The sequence below is a fragment of the Cajanus cajan genome, chromosome 6 (genome assembly GCF_000230855.2).
Source record: "Cajanus cajan strain Asha chromosome 6, NIPB_CcT2T_4, whole genome shotgun sequence".
In the NCBI taxonomy this organism is placed as follows: Eukaryota; Viridiplantae; Streptophyta; class Magnoliopsida; order Fabales; family Fabaceae; genus Cajanus; species Cajanus cajan.
In genome coordinates this window covers 59,063,545-59,085,115 of record NC_138522.1, presented here as the reverse complement: position 1 = coordinate 59,085,115, position 21,571 = coordinate 59,063,545, and the positions used below count along the sequence as shown (strand labels likewise).

Here is a 21,571-nt window from a genome sequence, read left to right as displayed (position 1 = left end):
AAGTGCATAGGTTAAGGTTTTCACTAGAAAAAGAAGAAATAACTATCTCCACGTCCATCTCAGATAATTATTCCTAATTACTTTGAACTCTTCACAACTCACTATTGTTATATTATTATAAATCAATACTTGAAAGTCTTATTTTGATTAAGTGCATGTTTGTATTGGAGTTCAAACGTGAAAAATCACGTTCAATTGAAAGCAACAAATAATAACTTTCACGTAAAATTATTGTTCGACGTGGAGAGAGAAGACAAAATTGATTTACAAAATGGAAACCAATCATGCACTAAGTATCCTAACTTCCGGTTCCGGAAGAAAATAGCATCATCATGTCAAGGGAATGATGAAAGTGGCTTAAGTTATTAATTTAATATTATAAACTAGTTATAATATAAATATTTATTTATACATATTTATATTACAATTCACAATAAATAAGTATTTTGAAATTTATAAATTATATTATAATTAAAATTTTAGATTAAATATATATAAATGATATTTTGAATTTGTATTATGATATAAGATTATTTTTAAATTTAAATGGGTAAGTTGTTAAAAAGAACTTATAAGAATTTATAAGAGAAGGAAATAAAAAAAATTATTTTATTTAAAAGTTAAAATTATGTCATTTATAAGTTCTCTTTTATCATAGTATCTTTAAATTTTATTTAAGATTCAAATCTTAATCTTAGATATATATAGAATAAATTATGTTAGGAGAAGAATATTTACTTTATGTGTAATCATATTTTCAACACAGATTAATCCTTGTTTTCGATAGTGAATATTTCATACTAATATCATCGTTATCAAAAATAAATCTCTCAATTCACATATGACTATATATGACTATCACTAATCTAATGAATTCACACACAACAAAATCAAAAATTAATTATTTATTAAATAAATTATTCTCACAATGTAAGATATTTAATCACTATGTCAACCTATATGGTGTTAGTTCATGCATAAATTATATCATAAAAGTTCTCTTATATTAACTTATTAAAAGAAATATTCACACATTTATTAATTATTGGATACTGTCTAATTAAAATTTTCCAAATAATTATTATCAAGTGCGATAAGTAATCAACAAAAATTAATAACATTAAATACTTTGATTATTAATTATTAATAAACTTGATTATAATCATGAAAATATTAATTTGAATTTAATTAATTATGAGTAAAAAAAATTCATTTAAAAGAAACATATTTACTACATGCATAAGAATGTGTGTATATTTTTTGACTTAATCAAAAGTACTCAGAAGAATATGTTTAATGCTCTTTCCCCCCTTCAATTCAATATGTCATACAAATTAATAATCAATTAATATAAAATCCTTAAAAAACTTATTGCAGACTTTTTTAGACGAATTCAGAATATGTCTTAACTGAAAATAAAAAAAAAAACAATCCATCAATAGAGCAAAGTTTTTTGGACATTCAAGCTTATTATTTATCTTGTCGCTGTCTCATCAACCGTTTATAGTAACATTTTGAAGCGTGCAAATATATATTTTTTTCCACATTTAAAGAGTTTGACTCTGAAATGAAACAAAGACTTGTCTACACACACTTGAAAATGTAGTTATTAGTATATGTGTTTCGTCTAGGAGTTGGGCCCGAAGCATGTCGTCATGCAAAACCGTCATGTAAAACTTTTTGACTATAACTATGCGTGTTTCTGGGCGAGGCTTCTCACGTCAGTTTTAGTGATAAAGCAAAGGCAGCACAACCACGAAACAAAAAAATGCCTTCTAATAAATCCTCTCCTCGATCTCATTCAAGGCGAAATCGTTTCCTCACTTGTCTCCTACTCTTGTCCCTACCCTTCATTTTCTTTTCGCTCTACGCGAAACACAAAAGAGAATACCCCAAGCCAAGGCCCCATTGGGTTGATGTCATAGCAAAAGCTACCAACAACAAGAACAAAATTAAGGTAGGCCTCGTTAACATGGATGGTAACGTGTACGATGAGGAAGTAAGTGCAATTGAGAATGAATTATTGGTGGAGACAGTGTCCATTGAATTTGAGCATGTTGACGAGAATTTGAAGTGGGAGGAGATTTTTCCCGAGTGGATCGACGAGAATGGGGAGTGGGGTCCGGCGAAGTGCCCGCACGTGCCAGTGGCGGGGTTGGGGAGTCACGTGGATCTGAACGTTGTGGTGGCGAGGGTTCCGTGTGGGGTTAGGGACGTGTTTGGTTTGCAGGTGAATTTGGTGGTGGCTAATTTGGCTGTGAAGAGTGAGCATAGGAACGTTTATGTTGTGTTTGTTGGGTCGTGTGGTCCCATGGTGGAGATTTTCAGGTGTGACGATCTTCTGATGCATGGGGAACAATATTGGCTCTACAAGCCTGACTTAAGGAGGCTCAAGCACAAAACGCTTATGCCTCTGGGTTCCTGCCAGATTGCACAAACAGGTACACGTTAATTCATTAATCACAATTATTTTTTTTTATATTTTAAAGAGTATAATAATCTACTAAAAGTAAAAATCAAATAAATAATTATAAAAGATATTTTTTTATAATAGGTATAGATATTATTATTTAATGTTTTACACTTGCTTTGTGTGGGGGAAAAATAAAATAAAAACTATGGTCCCTATGATATAAGGAAGGTTGGTATTGAATATTCTTAATTTCCAAATCTGCACGTTTTTTTTTTTTTTTTTCCCGAATTCTGATTAAGATATACTCATTCTCTGCGTCTCAGTTCTGACATGCGATGCTGGACTAGGTTTTGAAACTCTCTGGTATTCAATATTGTATAGAACAAATTAAAGGAAGTATATGTAATTGAGATTTAAAAAAAAATTATCATAAAAAAGCTTTATGATATGTGATTGATTTTTTTAATATAAAAAGTTTTATATGATATTTAATTATGATAATCAAGATTTTTTTTAAGTATATTAAAATTTGATGATATTTAATTAAAATAATTAATATTTTTTTAAGTATTTTAAAATCTAGTGATATTTAATTAAAACAATTAATATTTAATTATATTTTTATTATTAAATATTATATATTTTAATTTTTAATTATTAAAATTTAACAAATGTTTGTTTTTAATTGAATTTAATATTGAAATATCAAATTTTAAAACATATATTCAAAATATATTTTGAAAATTTCACCAATTAATGAATATCATAAATTTAAAAATATACTTAAAAATTGTATATAGATAAATGTTACTTAAGAGAACATAAAATTAAAATTAATTGTTTATTAAAAGATTAAAAAAAATTATTATTTTATTTTCTTTTATCAAACTTTATCATTCATGTTATTTTCTTATTAATTTTTTTTTAAAAATCTATATTATTCTTCTTTGAAATCTAATATATATTTTTTAATATTTATAAATTCTAATGATACAAATTTATTAAAATTTATATTACAAAATATTGATTAAAAAGGTTTTTTTTTTAAATCTTAAAAGTCATTATAATTTTATAAAATCTTTTAAAAAAATCCTAAAAATCATTAAATTTTTACAAAGTTTTTTAAAATTCATAAAAATTATATTAAAAAGGTCTTATAAAATCTTAATCTAATACACTCATAACCATCTAAATTGAAGTATCTGAATGCTTTGAATTAAATATAGTTTGAAAAGATAAAACATTAAAAAAAAGGCGACACAAAACGTGTTCATTAAAATATATTCGAAACTATTTTTACTACATTTTATTTTGTTGATTTCAAGGTATGTAAAAACCATGAGAAATTGTTTCATATGTCTTGTTTTAAGTTCTAAAACCACATGTCATTCTTGGTGACTATGTAAATATCACACTTATTATTATTATTATTACGAAAATAAACTTTTTAATATTATTAAAATTATTTTTTTTATCGTTCTTTAATCAAAATTTAAAATATAGGTTAACATATAATTTAGTCTTTATAATTTTTATACATGTTGCAAAATCTCAATTTAATTCATATATAAAATAACTCATTAAATTGGTTCATATTATTTGGTCATATTATTAATTTATTCTTTATACATGTAATGAATTCTTAATTTAACCTTTATATCTATAAGGATATTCAAAGTAAGAAAACAATATATTATATAAATAACAAATTAAGAATAGATAGATAACAAAAGTAATTAATGGCGGGAGGGACTAAATTCATATATAGCATTTAAATGTAAATATTTTACATTTATGGATCAAATTCAGAATTTATAACACACATGGTTCGTAAAATGTTATTGTTGTTATTAGAAATGACAAAATAGACTAGGATGACAAATATACACGTACCTGTCCCGACTTTGACGGGAAATACCCGATTTGATCGGGTACGGGTACGGGTATGTACACCCGTATGTACTCACCCGTCTCGTACTCGTACCCGTCCCCGTTTTCATTTTTAATTTAATACTCACTTTCAATTTAATTATATTAAAAAAATTAATATTTTTTTATATGTAATTATTTATTATAATATGAGATAGAAAAATAACTTAATTATAATTATAATATAAAAAAAAAATTTAAATTTTTCATTTTTTTACAAAAAAAAAGAAAAAATTTGACGAGTACGAGTACGGGTACGGGTATACCCGATACCTGACGGGGACGGGGATAGGGATAAAAATCACATACCCGACAGGTACGGGGACGGGAATGAGTTTAACTCGCGGGAACGAGGACGGGTATCATGAAACTCGTACCTGACCCGCCCCGTTGCCATCCCTAAAATAGACATAGTTGGCGCAATAAAAATAATGCTTGTACTTTAAATTTTCAACTCAAATTAAATATGGTTGGTATTATATCATAACTTGACGTGTTCTTAGCACACAAAAACCTGCCAAAAAAAATCAAGCTTTTATATGGCTTGAACTTTGTTTTAGTGAAACCCAACCCACCACATTGAATAAAGTATTTTATTTTTGGTTCGTCCCTGGAGTATCTGCCGTCGATAACAGTGACTAATCTACTCGTTACGTTGGAGGCACCTCAAAGAATGGGATAGCTGACCCCAAGATTTAACGCGACTGCATACACAAGGCAAGATTCAAGCCCTTGACCTTGCTTAAGCGTAGATCAACCCCTACTGCTGAACTACATGCTTGAGGTTCGAAAAATGATTAGATTGACAATAACTTCTTAAAACTTTATCTAAAAAAATTTAAACTTAAAAAAAACTGAAACTAAAGTTTTAAAACTAAAAATTAATTTTAATTTTTAAAAATTTAATACTAAAATCTAGCTCGAACGCGACTTAAAATTTCAAAACTAACAACTGAAACTGACAGTAGTTTTTAACAAATTTAAAACTTTAAATTGAAAATTTAATATTAATATTAAATTATTTTTAATCACTTGGTATTGAAATAGAGTTCAACTCACGTGAATAATAAGAAAAAGTTGTGTCATTAATCATCGTTTCCACCTTTAACCAAATTAAAACGCATATTGATTTTACAAGAATAATAATTTTGATACTATACTTTTAAACACTCTCCATCACGTTATTTCTCTATGTGTACATAATAAAACTCTCATCTTACCTAATCATATATATAATACTTAATTAAGTGGTGATTTTACGAGAATAATGATTTTGATATCTATAATTTTAAACACTCCATCACGTTATTTCTCTCTATATATAGAATAATGATTGTGAAAAATGTGTTACATGGTTTGCAGGTAAAGAGGTATGGAGAGAATTCATGGCAGAAACACCAAAGCTAGCCTACGTAACCGTCCTTCACTCTTCGGAAGACTACGTTTGTGGTGCAATAGCCCTCGCCCAAAGCATCCTCCAAACCAAAACCAAAACCACGTCCCAAACCATCGACCTAATCCTCCTAGCCGACAAATCCATCGGTCCCAAATCCACAGAGGGTCTCGAATCCGCAGGTTGGAAGATCCAACGCATCCAACGCATCCAAAGCCCCTTCGCAAAAAAGGGCGCGTACAACGAGTGGAACTACAGCAAACTCCGCATATGGCAACTCACCTCGTACGACAAGATAATCTTCATTGACTCCGACCTCCTCGTCCTCAAAAGCATCGAACACCTATTCTCCTACCCTCAGCTATCCGCAGCAGGCAACGACCTTACACTCTTCAACTCGGGTTTGATGGTGGTGGAGCCCTCCCAGTGCATGTTCCTGCACATGATGGACAAAACTTCCGAGGTTCGTTCCTACAACGGGGGGGACCAGGGGTTTCTGAACGAGATCTTCGCCTGGTGGCACCGCTTGTCGAAGAAGGTGAACCACATGAAGACTTTCGTGGGGAGGAACGAGAGTGGTGGCCGTGCGGTGCCCGCTGACGTCTACGCGGTGCATTACTTGGGGTTGAAGCCGTGGACGTGTTACAGGGACTATGATTGCAACTGGGACACGTCGGATCGGAGGATTTTCGCCAGTGATGAGGCGCATGAGAGTTGGTGGAAGGTGCACGATGCCATGCCGAAGGAGTTGCAGCCTTATTGTGGACTCACCCAGAAGATGAATGAGAGGATTATCAAGTGGCGGAGGAAAGCCAGGAATGCTAGCTTTTCTGATGGACATTGGAACATTCAAGTCAAGGATCCTAGGAGACACAATTTTTCTTCGGATTAGAGTTTAGATTATGGCTTTGGTCATATATATAAATACATATCTCATAGCTACATATAGGCAAAAAAAAAAAATTCCTTTTTAAGTTTATTAGACACCAAAAGTAAGTTCAATTTAATATGGATTTTTGATATATATAAATTATTCAGACATTACATTTTCTTCTATGAGTGCAACACTAATGATCGAATATCATAGTTACATGATTTATTACTTATTTGGTATAAAAAATTAGCTATTTATTATAAATGATTGATGTTTTTTTTAATTATAGTGTAAAATTACTTTACACGGATAATACATCATCAATCACTTATATTCTTTTTGTTTTAAATTATTTTTTTTAGCAACGGATGGGATTAAACCCCATTCATGAATATGGAATTTTTAAAGTAATTAATGACACACTTGTTGATTTCATGAATTTTACCATTTAAATTTTGAGTTTTCATTTTTTTATTAAAATTTTAAAATTTGTATATTTTACTATTTAATTAATTCAGTAATTTGTGTTGTTAATTGATCATTAACATAATATTCCAATCATTGATATGAATTAATAAGATGTTATCAAAGTTATCTACATTCATCTTAAATGGATCGTCCAATACACGTAACAAGCCTAATAGTATTGATTGTGAGGAAATATATTAAAAAAAAAACTCAAACATTACTTATCGTATATCATTAATAAGTCAGGAACAACTTTCACCCTTCTAAGTTGATTTTATAGGAATAAATTAAGTCTAAACTCACTATTATATATAACATAAACAAAAAAATATTTGTTTAAAAATTAAATATAGTGTAAAAAAATGGAATGAAAAAATTTGATATTTCATACTACAATTATTGTTAAATATTTATAATTAAATTATTTTTTGTATATTTTTAAGACAAAAATTAATAATGTTTTGACCATCCTGTTTTAATTTAGTTCAATGTAGTTTTCTAACTCTTTTTTTATATTAGTTATCCGTGACCTTTCATTTGTATCAAATTTATTTATTATTTATTTATACTTTGATCAACTTTCTTTTTGAAGGTATTAAATTTTGTTGTTAGTTTGTCAAATCTGCTGTTAAAGTTCACGTGTTCTTCTCTCATCATAATTAAATTGAATTTCTACACCATTCATTCTTTCTTCCTCTTCTTTCTTTCCATCTCCATCAACGTTACACAATTCCATCAAACTTTGCGGATGATTTATTTATTATTATTATTATATAATATAACTTTAACTCAAATGTAGATAACATAACATGCACGCTTTTAATTATCTTGTAAATTGTTTATAAGCAATATCCTATGTCACATTAATTCTAATTTACTTTATGGATTTTTTAAATTTTAGCAAAATGTTATTTATAGAATTAACTCAACTCATAAAATAAATCAGAACTGATATAGCAGTGATAGCAGTGACTGATGTGACGCGGGGAGTTATTTAGAAGTAACTCATGTTCTGAAAACAAATTTCAGGTTGGCACATGCGTGGCATGGCCAAATTCCACGTGTGTTACGTAAGATAAAACGAGTAGAGTATACCTCTTTCTTTTCTAAGATTTTGTGTGCGTTTGTAAGTAAGAAGCCTCTCCGGCGATCTGAGTTTTCCGATGGCGGAGCAACGCCGCAAGACCACGCTTGATTCGGGGTGGGTCGCAGCTAGATCCAGTGAGGTCCACTTCACCGGAACCCAGCTCACCACCACTCATCCTCCCACTGCCTCCACTTCCCCATGGATGGAAGCTCTCGTTCCCGGAACGTAATTTTCATCACACCTTTTCCATTTCCTAATTTTACTACAATTTTCATTAATTATGGTTCTCTTTAATTTGTTGACTTCATCTCACGTTATATTGCAGTGTTCTGGGGACCTTGGTGAAGAACAAAGTCGTGCCCGATCCTTTTTATGGACTGCAAAATGAACACATCATTGACATTGCTGATTCCGGAAGAGACCATTACACCTTCTGGTTCTTTACCACCTTTCACTGCAAGCTTGTAATTGTTCTTTCACACATTGTATAATAATTTCAACTGTCACCACTTGTTTTTATGCTTTGGACCATGTGAAATTAGTTTTTGAAACACGGAGACAGATATCCTGTATCCTAGGTCTTAAATTGTCGTTGTGGTTGATGAAATTGTAGCTTTGTCACGATCCTGATGATAATTGCAAACAAATGTGGCTGCAATTGTGGTCCAAATCCATAAACCTTGATGTTGTGGCCGTAGTCACTAAATAGTAATCTTATTTTGAAAATACTTTGGTGATTTTCTTATTTTGATGGTAGAGAACTAAGGGAAGGGACATTTCTAATTAGTTGACCCCTTTGCATTTGCAGTCAAGCAATGAGTACTGTGATCTAAACTTCCGTGGAATCAATTACTCTGCTGATGTGTATTTGAATGGCCATGAAATCGTCCTACCAAAAGGGATGTTTCGGAGGCATTCTCTTGATGTCACCGATATTCTTCATCCTGATGGTACAAACCTGCTTGCTGTTCTTGTTCATCCTCCGGATCATCCTGGGAGAATTCCTCCTGAGGGGGGACAAGGCGGTGATCATGAGGTTGGAGATTAACTTCATTTCATACATCTGATCCTTTAATTTTATCCTTTCAACTACTTAACATTTCCGTACGTGAAAGCTTCGAATATCTGTTTCAAGTGTTTCATTATTTCTGGAATCAGTTAAGACTACGATGAAAGAAGAAGAGAAGCGATGCTTGCGGTTGCAGGATATCTAATTCGTTTTCTCTTGTTATTTTGTAGATAGGAAAGGATGTGGCCACACAATATGTTGAAGGTTGGGATTGGATGGCTCCTATAAGGTGACATTACTAATACTTGCAATGATGTGTGGTGATTGGCTTTCTGTTCCAAAAATAATTTTTTTATTTTTTCTTTATTCATTGAAATAAAATCCTGTATTATTTTTATAGAGCATTTTGGGAATTACAGGATGACTGATTGAATTTTGAATAGAATTGGAACTACAAAGAAGCCAAAATGTATCAATGACTAATGCCAGTGTTAAATTTGATTGCAGAGATAGAAATACAGGAATATGGGATGAGGTTTCTATTTCTGTTACTGGGGTGAGTTGCATTAATTGCTTTAGAACTTCCAAAGTCTTTACTATTATTTTTTTAATCACTTAAGGATTTGCCACTGGGCAAATTATTGAGGCCTTTCACTTCTCCTCCTCATCCTGCTCTGTTTAATGCATTGTTGGTCCTAATACTTCTGTTGTTCATGCGTAAATATTGGTGAACTTCAAATCCAATCATGTGTTGGCCTTATCTTTATGATATGTTGTCTAGGAGTCATTGAGATGTCAGTAAAACAAAATCAGGATATTGCAGAGGCATGGGCTAGACATCCGAATTGCCATGTTAATTTTAGCATTTAATGCAGTCCATAGTCCATACATTCAACAAGTCTGATCAAACATTTGGTAGTGTTGATTTTCTTTTTTTTTATAGACTATGGTTCTTCCAGCTGTTCCTTGGTGGGATGACTTCAGTCTCTGTGTTTGGTGCAGCCAGTAAAAATAATTGATCCACACTTGGTTTCAACATTTTCTGATGATTATAAGACAGCATATCTACATACAACAACTGAGTTGGAAAATAGGAGCTCCTCGACTGCTGAGTGTTCTTTGAGAGTCCAAGTGACAACAGAAATTGAGGATAGCATTTGCTTAGTAGAGCATCTTCAAACTCAAAATCTCTCAATTCCTGCAAAATCAAGGGTGCAATATACTTTTCCTGAGGTCAGTGACTGCATTCATTATGCTTATGAGAAAGTTTAGTCCATTGTGCTTTGACCTTTAACCCATTTGAAGAACTTAATTATTAATCCAAGACATCTTGATCGACAAATTTGGCAATTTAAGAAATTTGTTAAATTTACACCGTATTATCTTGGTAAATGTTCGTGGACAGCTGTTGTGCAGGTTTGTATATATGGCTTACATCATGTGTTTGTATTATATAGGTTTGTCTAGATTTTAGATAAATCTAATTTACTGTAATTATAATTAAAGATTTAAAAATTAACTATCATATCTTGAGCCTTACTGTAATCAGACAATCTTTAATACACTGGTGATTGTTTTAGGTTCAGAATACCCTAAATAATAATGGACCTTTTACATTTCCATACTTATCAAAGGAACAAATGTTCAGATATGGTTGGAGAAATTTGATGAAGATATATTAGCAATTATCAAGGCGATGGTATCCATAATTTGTTAATTATTACTTATTGTCTTTCTTTACTGTTTATGCTGATATGTATGATCCAAAGAAATAAAACTGACAGCAAAACATTTAAAGGAGCCAAGTTATCATAGGGACACTCCCCCATATTTACATTGAACATAGTTAATCCTAGATAAACAAAGCATATAAAAAAAATTTAAAGCAACCCAAGTGATCATAGGTACAGTCCTTTTTTTTTTTTTTTACATTGCAAAAATGCAATCTTGAGTAGATAACATTTTCTAGCATCCTTTTACTACTGATCCTGTTTACTTGCATGTATTGGGGGTTTAAGTTTCAATTGCCAATGATCTGAATTAACAGCTTCTCTTCTCCAAACCCAATTTATGGTGGCCCAATGGAATGGGAAAGCAATCTTTGTACAATGTTGTTATTAGCATTGATATTAAAGGATTTGGAGAATCTGATTCATGGAGCCATCACTTCGGTTTCCGTAAAATTGAGAGCCATATTGATGATGCTACTGGGGGAAGGTATGGTGATTTCTCATATTTCTTCCTTTTTATTTTTCTTCCTTAGTAGAATTTATTCAATTTTTAAACTGTTTCTGCATATGTTTTGTGGCATACATCTTATTTTGTAGGTTGTTTAAAGTCAATGGAGAACCAATTTTTATTCGAGGGGGTAACTGGATATTGTCTGATGGACTACTGCGGCTTTCAAAGAACCGGTATAATACAGATATCAAGTTTCATGCAGATATGAATTTTAACATGATTCGATGCTGGGGTGGTGGGCTGGCTGAAAGGCCTGAATTTTATCATTACTGTGATTATTATGGCGTTCTGGTAAGCTGCAACTGCTACCAGACCCTTACTTTTCCTTATTATTGCATGTCAACATGTTAGGATCCAATTGCTTGGCATGGGACTTTGGTCCCCCTTTAGAAATATGGATTTTTGTAGTCAGGATTATAAAGTCTTCGGCTCTCCAACTACAATAGCTAGTTTTTGTTGTATGGCTTTCCCAAGGTTTTTATCGTCATATTTTTCCTTTGCTATATTTTTTAATGAATTTATTGCATTAATGCTGCTCTGCTGTGTGCTAGATGGTTTGTTATGTTCTCTCATTTCTTGTACTTTTGTGTGCATGTATGGTTTTATGCAGTTCATCCTCATTATTGAATATTATTCCTTTATTTTTTGGTCCTATGTTGGGCTGGCTGGGATTTGATTCTAAACTTCTTTATTTGAAACCCATTATTTTGTTTGAGGTTTCTTGAGAGTGATTTTAATTGAATGGTTGCTTTGAATTATGAGATGTGGTACTTATGATGCTGGGATGTCCAGATCCCACGTTTCTGAAAAAGTAGCTTTTAAGTGCTACTCCTGCTACAGCTAGACCAGATGATCACTGAAGATTTAACTGGTTTGAAGCTTAGACAGCTTTACCAGATAATCCTTGGTCCCATCCAATATCTTAGGTTCTTTATGTTTATATTACATCGGCGGTGACAGTATTGGTTTTGAAAATTGATCTAGTTTGCTGGCTTAAATTTTGTAGGTATGGCAAGAGTTTTGGATTACTGGGGATGTTGATGGACGTGGTGACCCAGTGTCTAATCCAAATGGTCCACTGGACCATGACCTTTTCTTGTTTTGTGCAAGAGACACAGTCAAGCTTCTAAGAAATCATCCTAGCCTTGCTCTATGGGTGGGGGGAAATGAACAAATTCCACCAGATGATATAAATACTGCTCTGAAAAATGATCTGAGGCTTCATCCTTATTTTGAGAGCGTGGGTGAAAATAGGAAACCTGTAGGAGACTTGTCCCCAATGTCGGGAGATCCTAGTCAGTATCTTGATGGCACACGTATTTATATACAAGGTTCAATGTGGGATGGTTTTGCTGATGGGATGGGGAACTTCACTGATGGTCCTTATGAAATTCAAAATCCTGAAGATTTCTTCAAGGATTCCTTTTATAATTATGGATTCAATCCAGAGGTTGGTTCTGTGGGAATGCCAGTTGCAGCTACCATAAGAGCAACAATGCCTTCAGAAGGATGGCAGATACCAGTGTTTAAGAAACGTCCAGATGGTTATGTAGAGGAAGTTCCAAATCCCATATGGGAATACCATAAATATATTCCTTATTCCAAACCAACCAAGGTTCATGATCAGATTCAACTTTATGGTGCTGCTAAAGATCTTGATGATTTTTGTTTGAAGGTAAGAGAGAGTAGAAGCCTCCTGTTGGCCATTCAAGATGCATTTTTCTTCGTCCTATTTTGTTGATCTTTTGCTGAAGTTAATTTCTAATTTTGATGCTATAATCTTATCAGGCTCAACTTGTTAACTATATACAATATAGAGCTCTTCTGGAGGGATGGACTTCTCGCATGTGGAGTAAATATACAGGCGTATTGATATGGAAGACACAAAATCCTTGGACTGGTCTGAGAGGTCAATTTTATGATCATCTACTTGATCAAACAGCAGGTTTCTATGGTTGTCGATGTGCTGCAGAACCAATTCATATACAGCTTAATCTGGATTCATATTTGATCGAGGTTAGTGTCTAAATGAAGTTCTAGTTTTATGAGTAGATGATGAAAAAATTTAGATGTCATTTTACTGATATGATAACTGTAGTATTTTTTTACTCAATCTACGAAGTTAAAATTGAGATAAGGGAGACAATAGTGGCAAGTTAAAAGGATTCAAAGGGTAACAAACTTGTGAAATTTTAAAATTGTATGATTCACAAATTTCTTTGTAATTTAAGCATGGTCCACTTATGAAAGAGTAGTTCATGAAAGGTTCTGTATCTTTTTATGTTCCTTCCTGAAACAGGTTGTTAATACTACTTCAGAAGAATTGTCTAATGTCGCTATTGAAGCTTCAGTGTGGGATCTTGAAGGAACACGTGCATACTACACAGTTCATGAAAATATCTCTTTGCTGCCGAAAAAAGTAGCACCTATTGCTGAGATGAAGTATCCGAAGTCAAAAAATCCTAAACCAGTCTACTTTCTTCTTCTCAAACTCTATAACATGTCAGATTATAGGACTATATCCAGAAACTTCTATTGGTTGCATCTTTCTGGTGCAGATTACAAGTTGTTGGAGCCATACAGGGAGAAGAAAATACCTCTCGAGATAACATCGAAGGTTGTCATGGATAAATTCAGTTATAATATTCAAATGCATGTGACAAACAAATCTAAAGGACCAGCCTCTAGGAGTTCAACATTTGAGCCCAATTCAACAGCTAGGCTAAGTGATGGCTTTTATGGCACACACTCACTGGAAACTCTGCATTTTGGGGTTGGAATACAACAAGAAACTGGTTGGTTTAATAGGATACATAGATGTTTTGCTGGAAAAAGTGATGGTTTGAAAGTTACTGAAATAAAAGGGTCTGATGTAGGTGTTGCTTTCTTTCTTCATTTTTCTGTTCATACTTCAAAGAATCACTTATACGAGGAAGGGGAAGACACAAGAATTCTGCCGGTTCATTACTCAGATAACTATTTTTCACTAGTCCCAGGAGAGACCATGCCTATAAATATATCTTTTGAGGTCCCTCAGGGTGTCACTCCTCGAGTTATTCTGAATGGCTGGAATTACGATGGGGGTCAAATCATTTATGAAGTTGTATGATATTAATAATCGCCCGCAACCTTGTGAAATGATGAAGTGTTGTGTGTATTTTGCTATTAGTAAATGCATCACAAGAAGAGACCTTCATGATTTTCAATTTTATTTGTTGGTTCACTATACCTTAAAAAGCTAATATTTGAATAGGTTTAATACATCATTTGTCCATGAACTTTTTTTTTTCTTTCAAATTTTTAATTAGATCTCTAAAATAATTTTTTTAATTAAATTCTTCATCTTTTACATTTTTGTAATTTAATTTATATGGTTGGAAAAAAATGTCACATAATTTTCATGCTCCTTTTGGTCCGATTGTTTGTTAGACTTATTTTCAAATAATTTTGTAAGTGTGTTTTTCATATGTTTTTCTGAGCATAAGTTCAATTCTTTTCAATAATTTTCATGTGACTAAATTTAATGAACCAAGTTTCATATCTTATATTAATCATAAAAAAAAATTAAAATTGAAATGGTCATTATTTTAAAAGAATTAAATAACTCAGATTTTAAAGAAAAAGATCAAAATAAATTTTTGAAAAATTAAAGACTAAAATAAATAAAAAAAAGTATAATTTGAATGGAGATATATACTGGACTAGTTTGTTCAAATTTAACAAAAGAAAATATTACTTCCTCTATTCTTTATTAAAAGAAAAAAAATAATTTGATATATTAAGGAAATTAGTTATTTATATTCAATTTTGGTAATTTCATAACATTCTTTCTCAATTGTTCTTGTTATAAATTATGAAAGAAGTAATGCAATTAAAGGAGAAATATTTTAAGAGAGTATTATTAAATAAGATAAAGATAGTTAATATTTGTTTATATTTAAAAATAAAGATGTGTATAGAGAGTATAATTTTAGTCTCATTATACATGTTAAACTTTTATTATATATAAATAAAATTTATAATAAATTATACATATAAATAATATTATATATTTGAACATAAAAATTATATTTCATATTTATGAATAAAAATTTATATTGAGATACAAATTATTTTTAATTATTTATAATTTATTTTAAAATTATTAAATTTAAATTAAAAATATATATGATAAATACAAATTAAAATATATAAAAAAGTTTAAAAAAAATCTTTTAAAATTCCTCATCATAAAAAGTATATATAAAAAATTCTCTTTGGAGAAAAATTTTAAAAAATATATAATAGAGAATAAATATTCATGTTTAATATATACTTTTTTTTAAAAAAAAATAATTTTTAAGAAGTAGATAAAAATCTTTTTTAAAAAAACTTTTTCTTTAAAATAAGTTTAAACATGTGTCATTGCTTATCTAGGGTTTTAGAATTTGTCTGTGAAAGAGCGTCCTTCATCAACCACCCCGTTTTCCCTTTCATGGATGAAATCGAGATGGAAATTCGATGCCCATCTCCCTTCATGGATGAATTCTCTGAACATTCCCTTCAACGGGAAGCCAACACCTTCTCAAAACCCATTTCCTGCAACCTCAAAATACTTCCTGAACCATGCAGACTTGAGCTCTGTTCTCTCTGTTTGCGGCAGAAATGGAAACCTCAATCTTGGTTCTTCCATCCATGCCCATATCATCAAGAAGCCTCCATCTATCGATTCTGATAGCTCCCTCCGCAATGCCCTTTTTGTTTGGAACTCTCTCCTCTCAATGTATTCCAAATGTGGTCAACTGCAGGATGCCGTTAAGATGTTTGATCATATGCCTGTTAAAGATACCGTGTCATGGAACACGATGATTTCTGGGTTTTTAAGGAGAAGGGATTTTGACGCGGGTTTTAGGTTCTTTAAGCAAATGGGTGGGTCAAAGGCAGTGTGTTGTCGGTTTGACAAAGCAACACTGACTACAATGTTGTCAGCTTGTGATGGACTGGAATTCTCTGATGTGACCAAAATGATTCATGGTTTGGTGTTTGTTGGTGGCTTTGAGAGGGAAATTACAGTGGGGAACGCTCTTGTGACATCGTATTTTAAATGTGGGTGTTTTAGTCAAGGTAGGCAGGTTTTTTATGAGATGCTTGAGAGGAATGTTGTGACTTGGACGGCAGTGATTTCTGGCCTCGCGCAAAATGAGTTTTATGAGGATGGTTTGAGATTGTTCCATCAAATGCGTTGCGGGTCGGTGAGTCCTAATTCTTTGACATATTTGAGTGCACTCATGGCTTGTTCTGGTTTACAAGCGTTATTGGAAGGCAGTAAAATTCATGGCTTGCTATGGAAATTGGGAATGCAGTCGGATTTATGCATTGAAAGTGCTTTGATGGATTTGTATTCGAAGTGTGGAAGTTTAGAAGCAGCATGGCAGATTTTTGAGTCCGCTGAGGAACTTGATGAGGTTTCCTTAACTGTTATACTTGTAGCTTTTACTCAAAATGGACTTGAGGAGGAAGCTATAGAGATATTTATGAGAATGGTAAAATTGGGGATTGAAGTTGACCCTAACATGCTTTCTGCCATTCTTGGGGTATTTGGCGTTGGCACTTCTTTGACTCTTGGTAAGCAGATTCACTCTTTAATTATAAAGAAGAACTTCTCTCAGAATCCTTTTGTTAGTAATGGACTCGTAAACATGTACTCCAAGTGTGGAGATTTGTATGACTCATTGCAAGTCTTCAATGACATGACTCAAAAGAATTCAGTTTCATGGAACTCTGTGATTGCAGCTTATGCTCGCCACGGGGATGGTTTCAGAGCACTTCAATTTTATGAAGAGATGAGAAGGGAGGGTGTAGCACCAACGGATGTTACATTTCTGTCACTGCTTCATGCTTGCAGTCATGCAGGCTTAGTTGAGAAGGGCATGGAGTTTCTGGAATCTATGACTAGAGATCACGGGTTAAGTCCGCGGTCTGAACATTATGCTTGTGTTGTTGACATGTTGGGGAGGGCAGGACTTCTTAAGGAAGCTAAAAAATTTATTGAGGGATTGCCCGAGAATCCTGGTGTACTGGTTTGGCAAGCATTGCTTGGGGCTTGTGGCATACATGGTGATTCTGAGATGGGTAAATATGCTGCTGATCAACTATTTTTGGCTGCACCAGATAGCCCTGCTCCTTATGTTTTGATGGCGAACATATATTCCAGTGAAGGGAAATGGAAAGAGAGAGCACGTGCCATTAAGAGAATGAGAGAGATGGGCGTAGCAAAGGAAGTGGGTATAAGTTGGATTGAGATCGAAAGGAAAGTCCATAGTTTCGTAGTAGGGGATCAAATGCATCCGCAAGCTGATGTTATATTCTGGCTCTTGTCCGGGTTATTGAAACACCTGAAAGATGAAGGCTATGTTCCTGATAAAAGGTGTATTCTCTATTACTTGGATCAAGATAAAAAGGATTAGTCTCTCTGCATTTGTTCGGACGGTTCGTTTTCTAGTGAGAACACTATTGATTTATTTATTTTTCTTTTCCAGAAAACTAGCCAACCTAGAGCTTTGTTTGGATCGTGGATCATAGGCATGAGTTCATTTCATCATTAAAATGATAGTACGGTAATTGTTTTCATATGAACCATACATGAACGATTAAGATTGATTTTATGAGCATGTATATATATGGTTGCATTATCACATTCTCAATTGATATGTTTCTTCTCCTTTATTCAAGCACCCTGAAATGTTATACTAGGAAAGAGATATTTACTAGAAGATTGGTTGCTAAATTTTGATAGCAACTGTAATAATGAGAATACGTTTCACTAACCCGTTTCCAAAATGATGGTGCCATGATTCCGTTCTTTCAGTGTGTGGTCATGAAACGTCAAATCGCGTCACGTTTCTATTGAATGTCATGTTTGCGATTTATATTCACTGCGTAATTAAATCCAAATTTAATCACCGACTATTTGAAGCATATTTGGAAACAATTAATTTTTTTGACCGCCGGAAACAATTATTTTTAGATAAATATTCATTTTTCATTTTTAGTAACCTTTTTGGGGACACCTGTTTAAAAAAAACAGCAACACAACAGGGACAAAGAAATCTATGAATCAAAACAAAAAAAAACGACAAAGAAATCCTATTTACACTTGATTTGATTTATTTTGAAATTAAGGGTTCAAGTGGCAGTTGGGCATCCAGTGTCCACAAAATTTAATTTTAATAATAATAATAATTAATAAATAAAAGGAAAAAGAAAAAGCTTAGTGTAATAAGCACCATTGTTGTGACCACAAAAATAGTAGAGAGAACGAGCATGATGAGCTTACTAACGACGCCTACGATTCTCCCCTTCGGAAGTCGCAGTTTTCCGCCGTTTGCGACGAAGAAGCTAAGAGCGAGTTGCAGTCTGAGAGACGAGGGTCCTCTGTCCACCGCTGCGGCTTACGCCGTGCTTGGAGTGGACCCTCACTGCTCCGCCGCCGACATGAAAGCTGCTTTTCGAGCCAAAGTACCAAAGCCAACATGAATACTCAATTCATTCATTCCAATTCCGCTATTAATTCATGTTTGTTTCTCTTCCTCCCCAAGGTGAAGCAGTTCCATCCAGACCTCAACAACACAACACCTTCCGATGCCATGATTCGCCGTGTAATTGAAGCCTACCGGGTACTCTACTTACTCCTCTATCCTTCTATTCGCTGCCACGTAGGCATTGCCTTGTTTGTACTCATCAATTTTCCCCCCTTTGCTCGCTACAGATACTATCCAACTGCACCCCATCGCAATTAATTGAAAGGTAAATGTAAATCCTGTCTTTCACATTTCACTTTTGAAATTTGGAATCGCTCTTCTTTTCTATTTTTCATTCGGAGTTGCGTTTGTAGGGAATGCTTAGATCCCTTTGACACGCCCGAGTCTGAAGCTTTTGACCTTTTTGTTAACCAGCTCTTTTGTGTCGGCAAAGGTACCATTTCCTTGTTGATACAACGGAGAAATATTAGTTTATAAAATATAAATACTCTAATGGATGATAAAACTTTTGGATAATGACCAAAAATAAAAATTATGAGAACTTAAATTTAAAATAAATAATATCTTATTATTGTAAAATTGTGTGTGAATTACAACATTTTCTTGATATAAACATATGCCCTCACATAAATACAGACAAAGAATAATCCTAACATGCCTAACAGTTTCTCATTGTCAATTCTTGGAAACTATGAATTGATCAATATATATTTACTTTCCAATACATATACAAATTTAAATGTTCTGCAGCCTGTTCAAGTTCCTGTGTGAAAAGAGCTCCTCATGCTTTCACGTATGACGCTTCAACGGGAACAGCACGTGCATCTTCTCAAGGTTGTCTCATCTGTAATTCAGTTTCATGATTTTGGGCAAGGCATATGCGTGAAGAATGACATATTTCACCTAGTTTTAGAATGTGTAGTGCAAATATCATTCTTTCATAATTTTACAAACATTGCTATCATCAATGACTATTTAAGGTCACGGGGACGATTACCAAGTTCAATGTGCTGTTGGACAATGCCCTAGAAGTTGCATTCATTACGTGACCCCATCACAAAGAATTCTCTTGGAGGAGCTACTTGACAGGTAACCTTAATTCCCATTAATCTTCTATAACATTAAAAAAAATGCTACAATTCCTGTTGTAATTTCGTTCAAATGCTATAGAGCATCTTGAGTTTATTATATACATTCCATTAATTTATTGTTTCCATTTGGTTGATGTTGCAGTATACTAGAAGCACCCTATGATACATCAGCTGAAGCAGACTTGCTCTATTCACTTATAACCAAAGCCAAGTTTGAGAATAACCGATATCAAAAACCAAAGAAGCAACCCAAAGCTTCAAGCCAGCATGTCGATTGGTTTTAACTTTTGGATAGCAACTCTGCCCATATATTCAGTCCCCAACCTATAGCTCTGACATTGGTGGGTCATGGTTTACAATACACTACCAGTTGCTAGATATCAGAAGTTCATAGGAGCCTTATACCTCATTTCTCTGAAACATACGCGATGTATTTAAGTTACATACAATTTCTGATCTATCTATATATATATATATGAATTCATTTTATCTCATATCTTTTGTGATTTCAGTATGGATGGGGAATGGGTAGGGGTGTCATTTCATGAAAAGGTACACAAGGTTATGTAATGCGACATGCCTGTTTTCCATGTGTAAACAAGTTTATCTAACCAATGACAAGTTAGAAGTCTCAGTATGATTTCTGCTGTATTTTTTTCTGGCTTTTTTTGTTCTCGTTTTAAATGCATGCGTTTGGACTTTGGAAACAAATATCTGGCTAAACAACATGTAATATCAGTTGATATTTATTCAACATTCTTTTTTCTGTCAAGAGAATGGTGAAAAACGATTGTTCAGGATGAAAAAAATGTTATGCTTAAGATTTGGTGAATAATCAGAATAATCAAAATAATCAAAATGACATTCAAAAGTTTATATCAATAAGGAAAAGGAATTTGAATTTGAATTTGATGTCATATCTGGCTTACCTATAGTTACTATAGTTATAATTGTGATTTTTTTACCATAAATTTTTATTTTTGATTAAATTATATTTTTAGTCTCTTTATTTATTTTTAAGATTTAAATTAGTACTATTATTTTTAAAATGTCTAATTTGATTTTTTTAATTTTTAAAATATGTTAAATATTGTCTTTTTGTCCAAATTGACATAATGTTATTAATGAAATTAGATAAAAGATAATATTGAATACATTTTGAAAATAAGAATATCAAATTGAGCATTTTAAAAATAATAAGATTAAATTGAATAAAATTTTATCTAGCATTTTTTTTTGTTTAAATAAATTTTAATTTTCTTTTATTTACATAAATGTTAACGAATTGAGTACTTGAAATTAAAAAATAATCACAAAATGAAAGAGTTTTCTAATAAAAATATATTATTAAATAGATTAAAAAAATCAATTTATTTATACAAAAAATGTTGATATAAATTTTTATTCAATTTATTATCTCTATTTATGACATGTTAGTATCAATTTAGACAAAAGGATAATATTGAATATTTTTTAAAAATTAAATGACCAAATTAAATTTTTTGAAAATAGTAGAACTAACTTGAATCTTAAAAGTAAATAGATA

The 21,571-nt window shown here is 32.4% G+C and overlaps 3 protein-coding genes across 5 annotated transcripts; all 3 read left to right on the top strand.

The window, feature by feature from the left end:
- Positions 1–1,576: 1,576 nt before the first annotated feature.
- LOC109797591 (putative UDP-glucuronate:xylan alpha-glucuronosyltransferase 4) lies at positions 1,577–6,786 on the top strand. Its single transcript, XM_020357677.3, has 2 exons — positions 1,577–2,441; positions 5,705–6,786. Exons 1-2 carry the CDS (start codon positions 1,769–1,771, stop codon positions 6,625–6,627), a joined length of 1,596 nt encoding a protein of 531 aa, XP_020213266.1. The 5' UTR covers positions 1,577–1,768; the 3' UTR covers positions 6,628–6,786.
- A 1,357-nt stretch (positions 6,787–8,143) lies between these two features.
- LOC109796169 (mannosylglycoprotein endo-beta-mannosidase) lies at positions 8,144–14,675 on the top strand. 3 transcript variants are annotated; one of them, XM_020355830.3, is made up of 12 exons: positions 8,144–8,389; positions 8,490–8,628; positions 8,973–9,200; positions 9,404–9,462; positions 9,681–9,729; positions 10,176–10,406; positions 11,221–11,390; positions 11,501–11,705; positions 12,421–13,089; positions 13,203–13,430; positions 13,714–14,209; positions 14,291–14,675. In XM_020355830.3, exons 1-12 carry the CDS (start codon positions 8,241–8,243, stop codon positions 14,521–14,523), a joined length of 2,856 nt encoding a protein of 951 aa, XP_020211419.1. In that variant the 5' UTR covers positions 8,144–8,240; the 3' UTR covers positions 14,524–14,675. The 3 variants fall into 3 exon arrangements, with proteins under 3 accessions (XP_020211419.1, XP_020211418.1, XP_082915258.1); XM_020355829.3 differs by having other exon boundaries at positions 8,147–8,389; positions 13,714–14,675; XM_083059132.1 differs by lacking the exon at positions 8,144–8,389 and having other exon boundaries at positions 8,490–8,600; positions 13,714–14,675.
- A 1,152-nt stretch (positions 14,676–15,827) lies between these two features.
- On the top strand, positions 15,828–20,519 carry LOC109797462 (Tetratricopeptide repeat (TPR)-like superfamily protein). Its single transcript, XM_020357510.3, has 8 exons — positions 15,828–17,859; positions 18,725–18,911; positions 18,992–19,069; positions 19,162–19,199; positions 19,288–19,367; positions 19,685–19,768; positions 19,915–20,023; positions 20,168–20,519. Exons 1-8 carry the CDS (start codon positions 15,893–15,895, stop codon positions 20,307–20,309), a joined length of 2,685 nt encoding a protein of 894 aa, XP_020213099.3. The 5' UTR covers positions 15,828–15,892; the 3' UTR covers positions 20,310–20,519.
- The last annotated feature ends 1,052 nt before the right edge of the window (positions 20,520–21,571 follow it).

What these genes read in the sequence shown, in the direction of transcription:
- LOC109797591 (XM_020357677.3), top strand. Translation starts at nt 1,769, where the DNA reads ATGCCTTCTAATAAATCCTCTCCTCGATCTCATTCAAGGCGAAATCGT. An exon ending in CTGCCAGATTGCACAAACAG is followed by an intron (nt 2,442 to 5,704) that starts GTACACGTTAAT and finishes CATGGTTTGCAG; the next exon opens with GTAAAGAGGTATGGAGAGAA.
- LOC109796169 (XM_020355829.3), top strand. Translation starts at nt 8,241, where the DNA reads ATGGCGGAGCAACGCCGCAAGACCACGCTTGATTCGGGGTGGGTCGCA. An exon ending in GATTGGATGGCTCCTATAAG is followed by an intron (nt 9,463 to 9,680) that starts GTGACATTACTA and finishes ATTTGATTGCAG; the next exon opens with AGATAGAAATACAGGAATAT. An exon ending in TTTCTATTTCTGTTACTGGG is followed by an intron (nt 9,730 to 10,175) that starts GTGAGTTGCATT and finishes TGTTTGGTGCAG; the next exon opens with CCAGTAAAAATAATTGATCC.
- LOC109797462 (XM_020357510.3), top strand. Translation starts at nt 15,893, where the DNA reads ATGAAATCGAGATGGAAATTCGATGCCCATCTCCCTTCATGGATGAAT. An exon ending in GATCAAGATAAAAAGGATTA is followed by an intron (nt 17,860 to 18,724) that starts GTCTCTCTGCAT and finishes GAGCATGATGAG; the next exon opens with CTTACTAACGACGCCTACGA. An exon ending in TTGGAGGAGCTACTTGACAG is followed by an intron (nt 20,024 to 20,167) that starts GTAACCTTAATT and finishes TTGATGTTGCAG; the next exon opens with TATACTAGAAGCACCCTATG.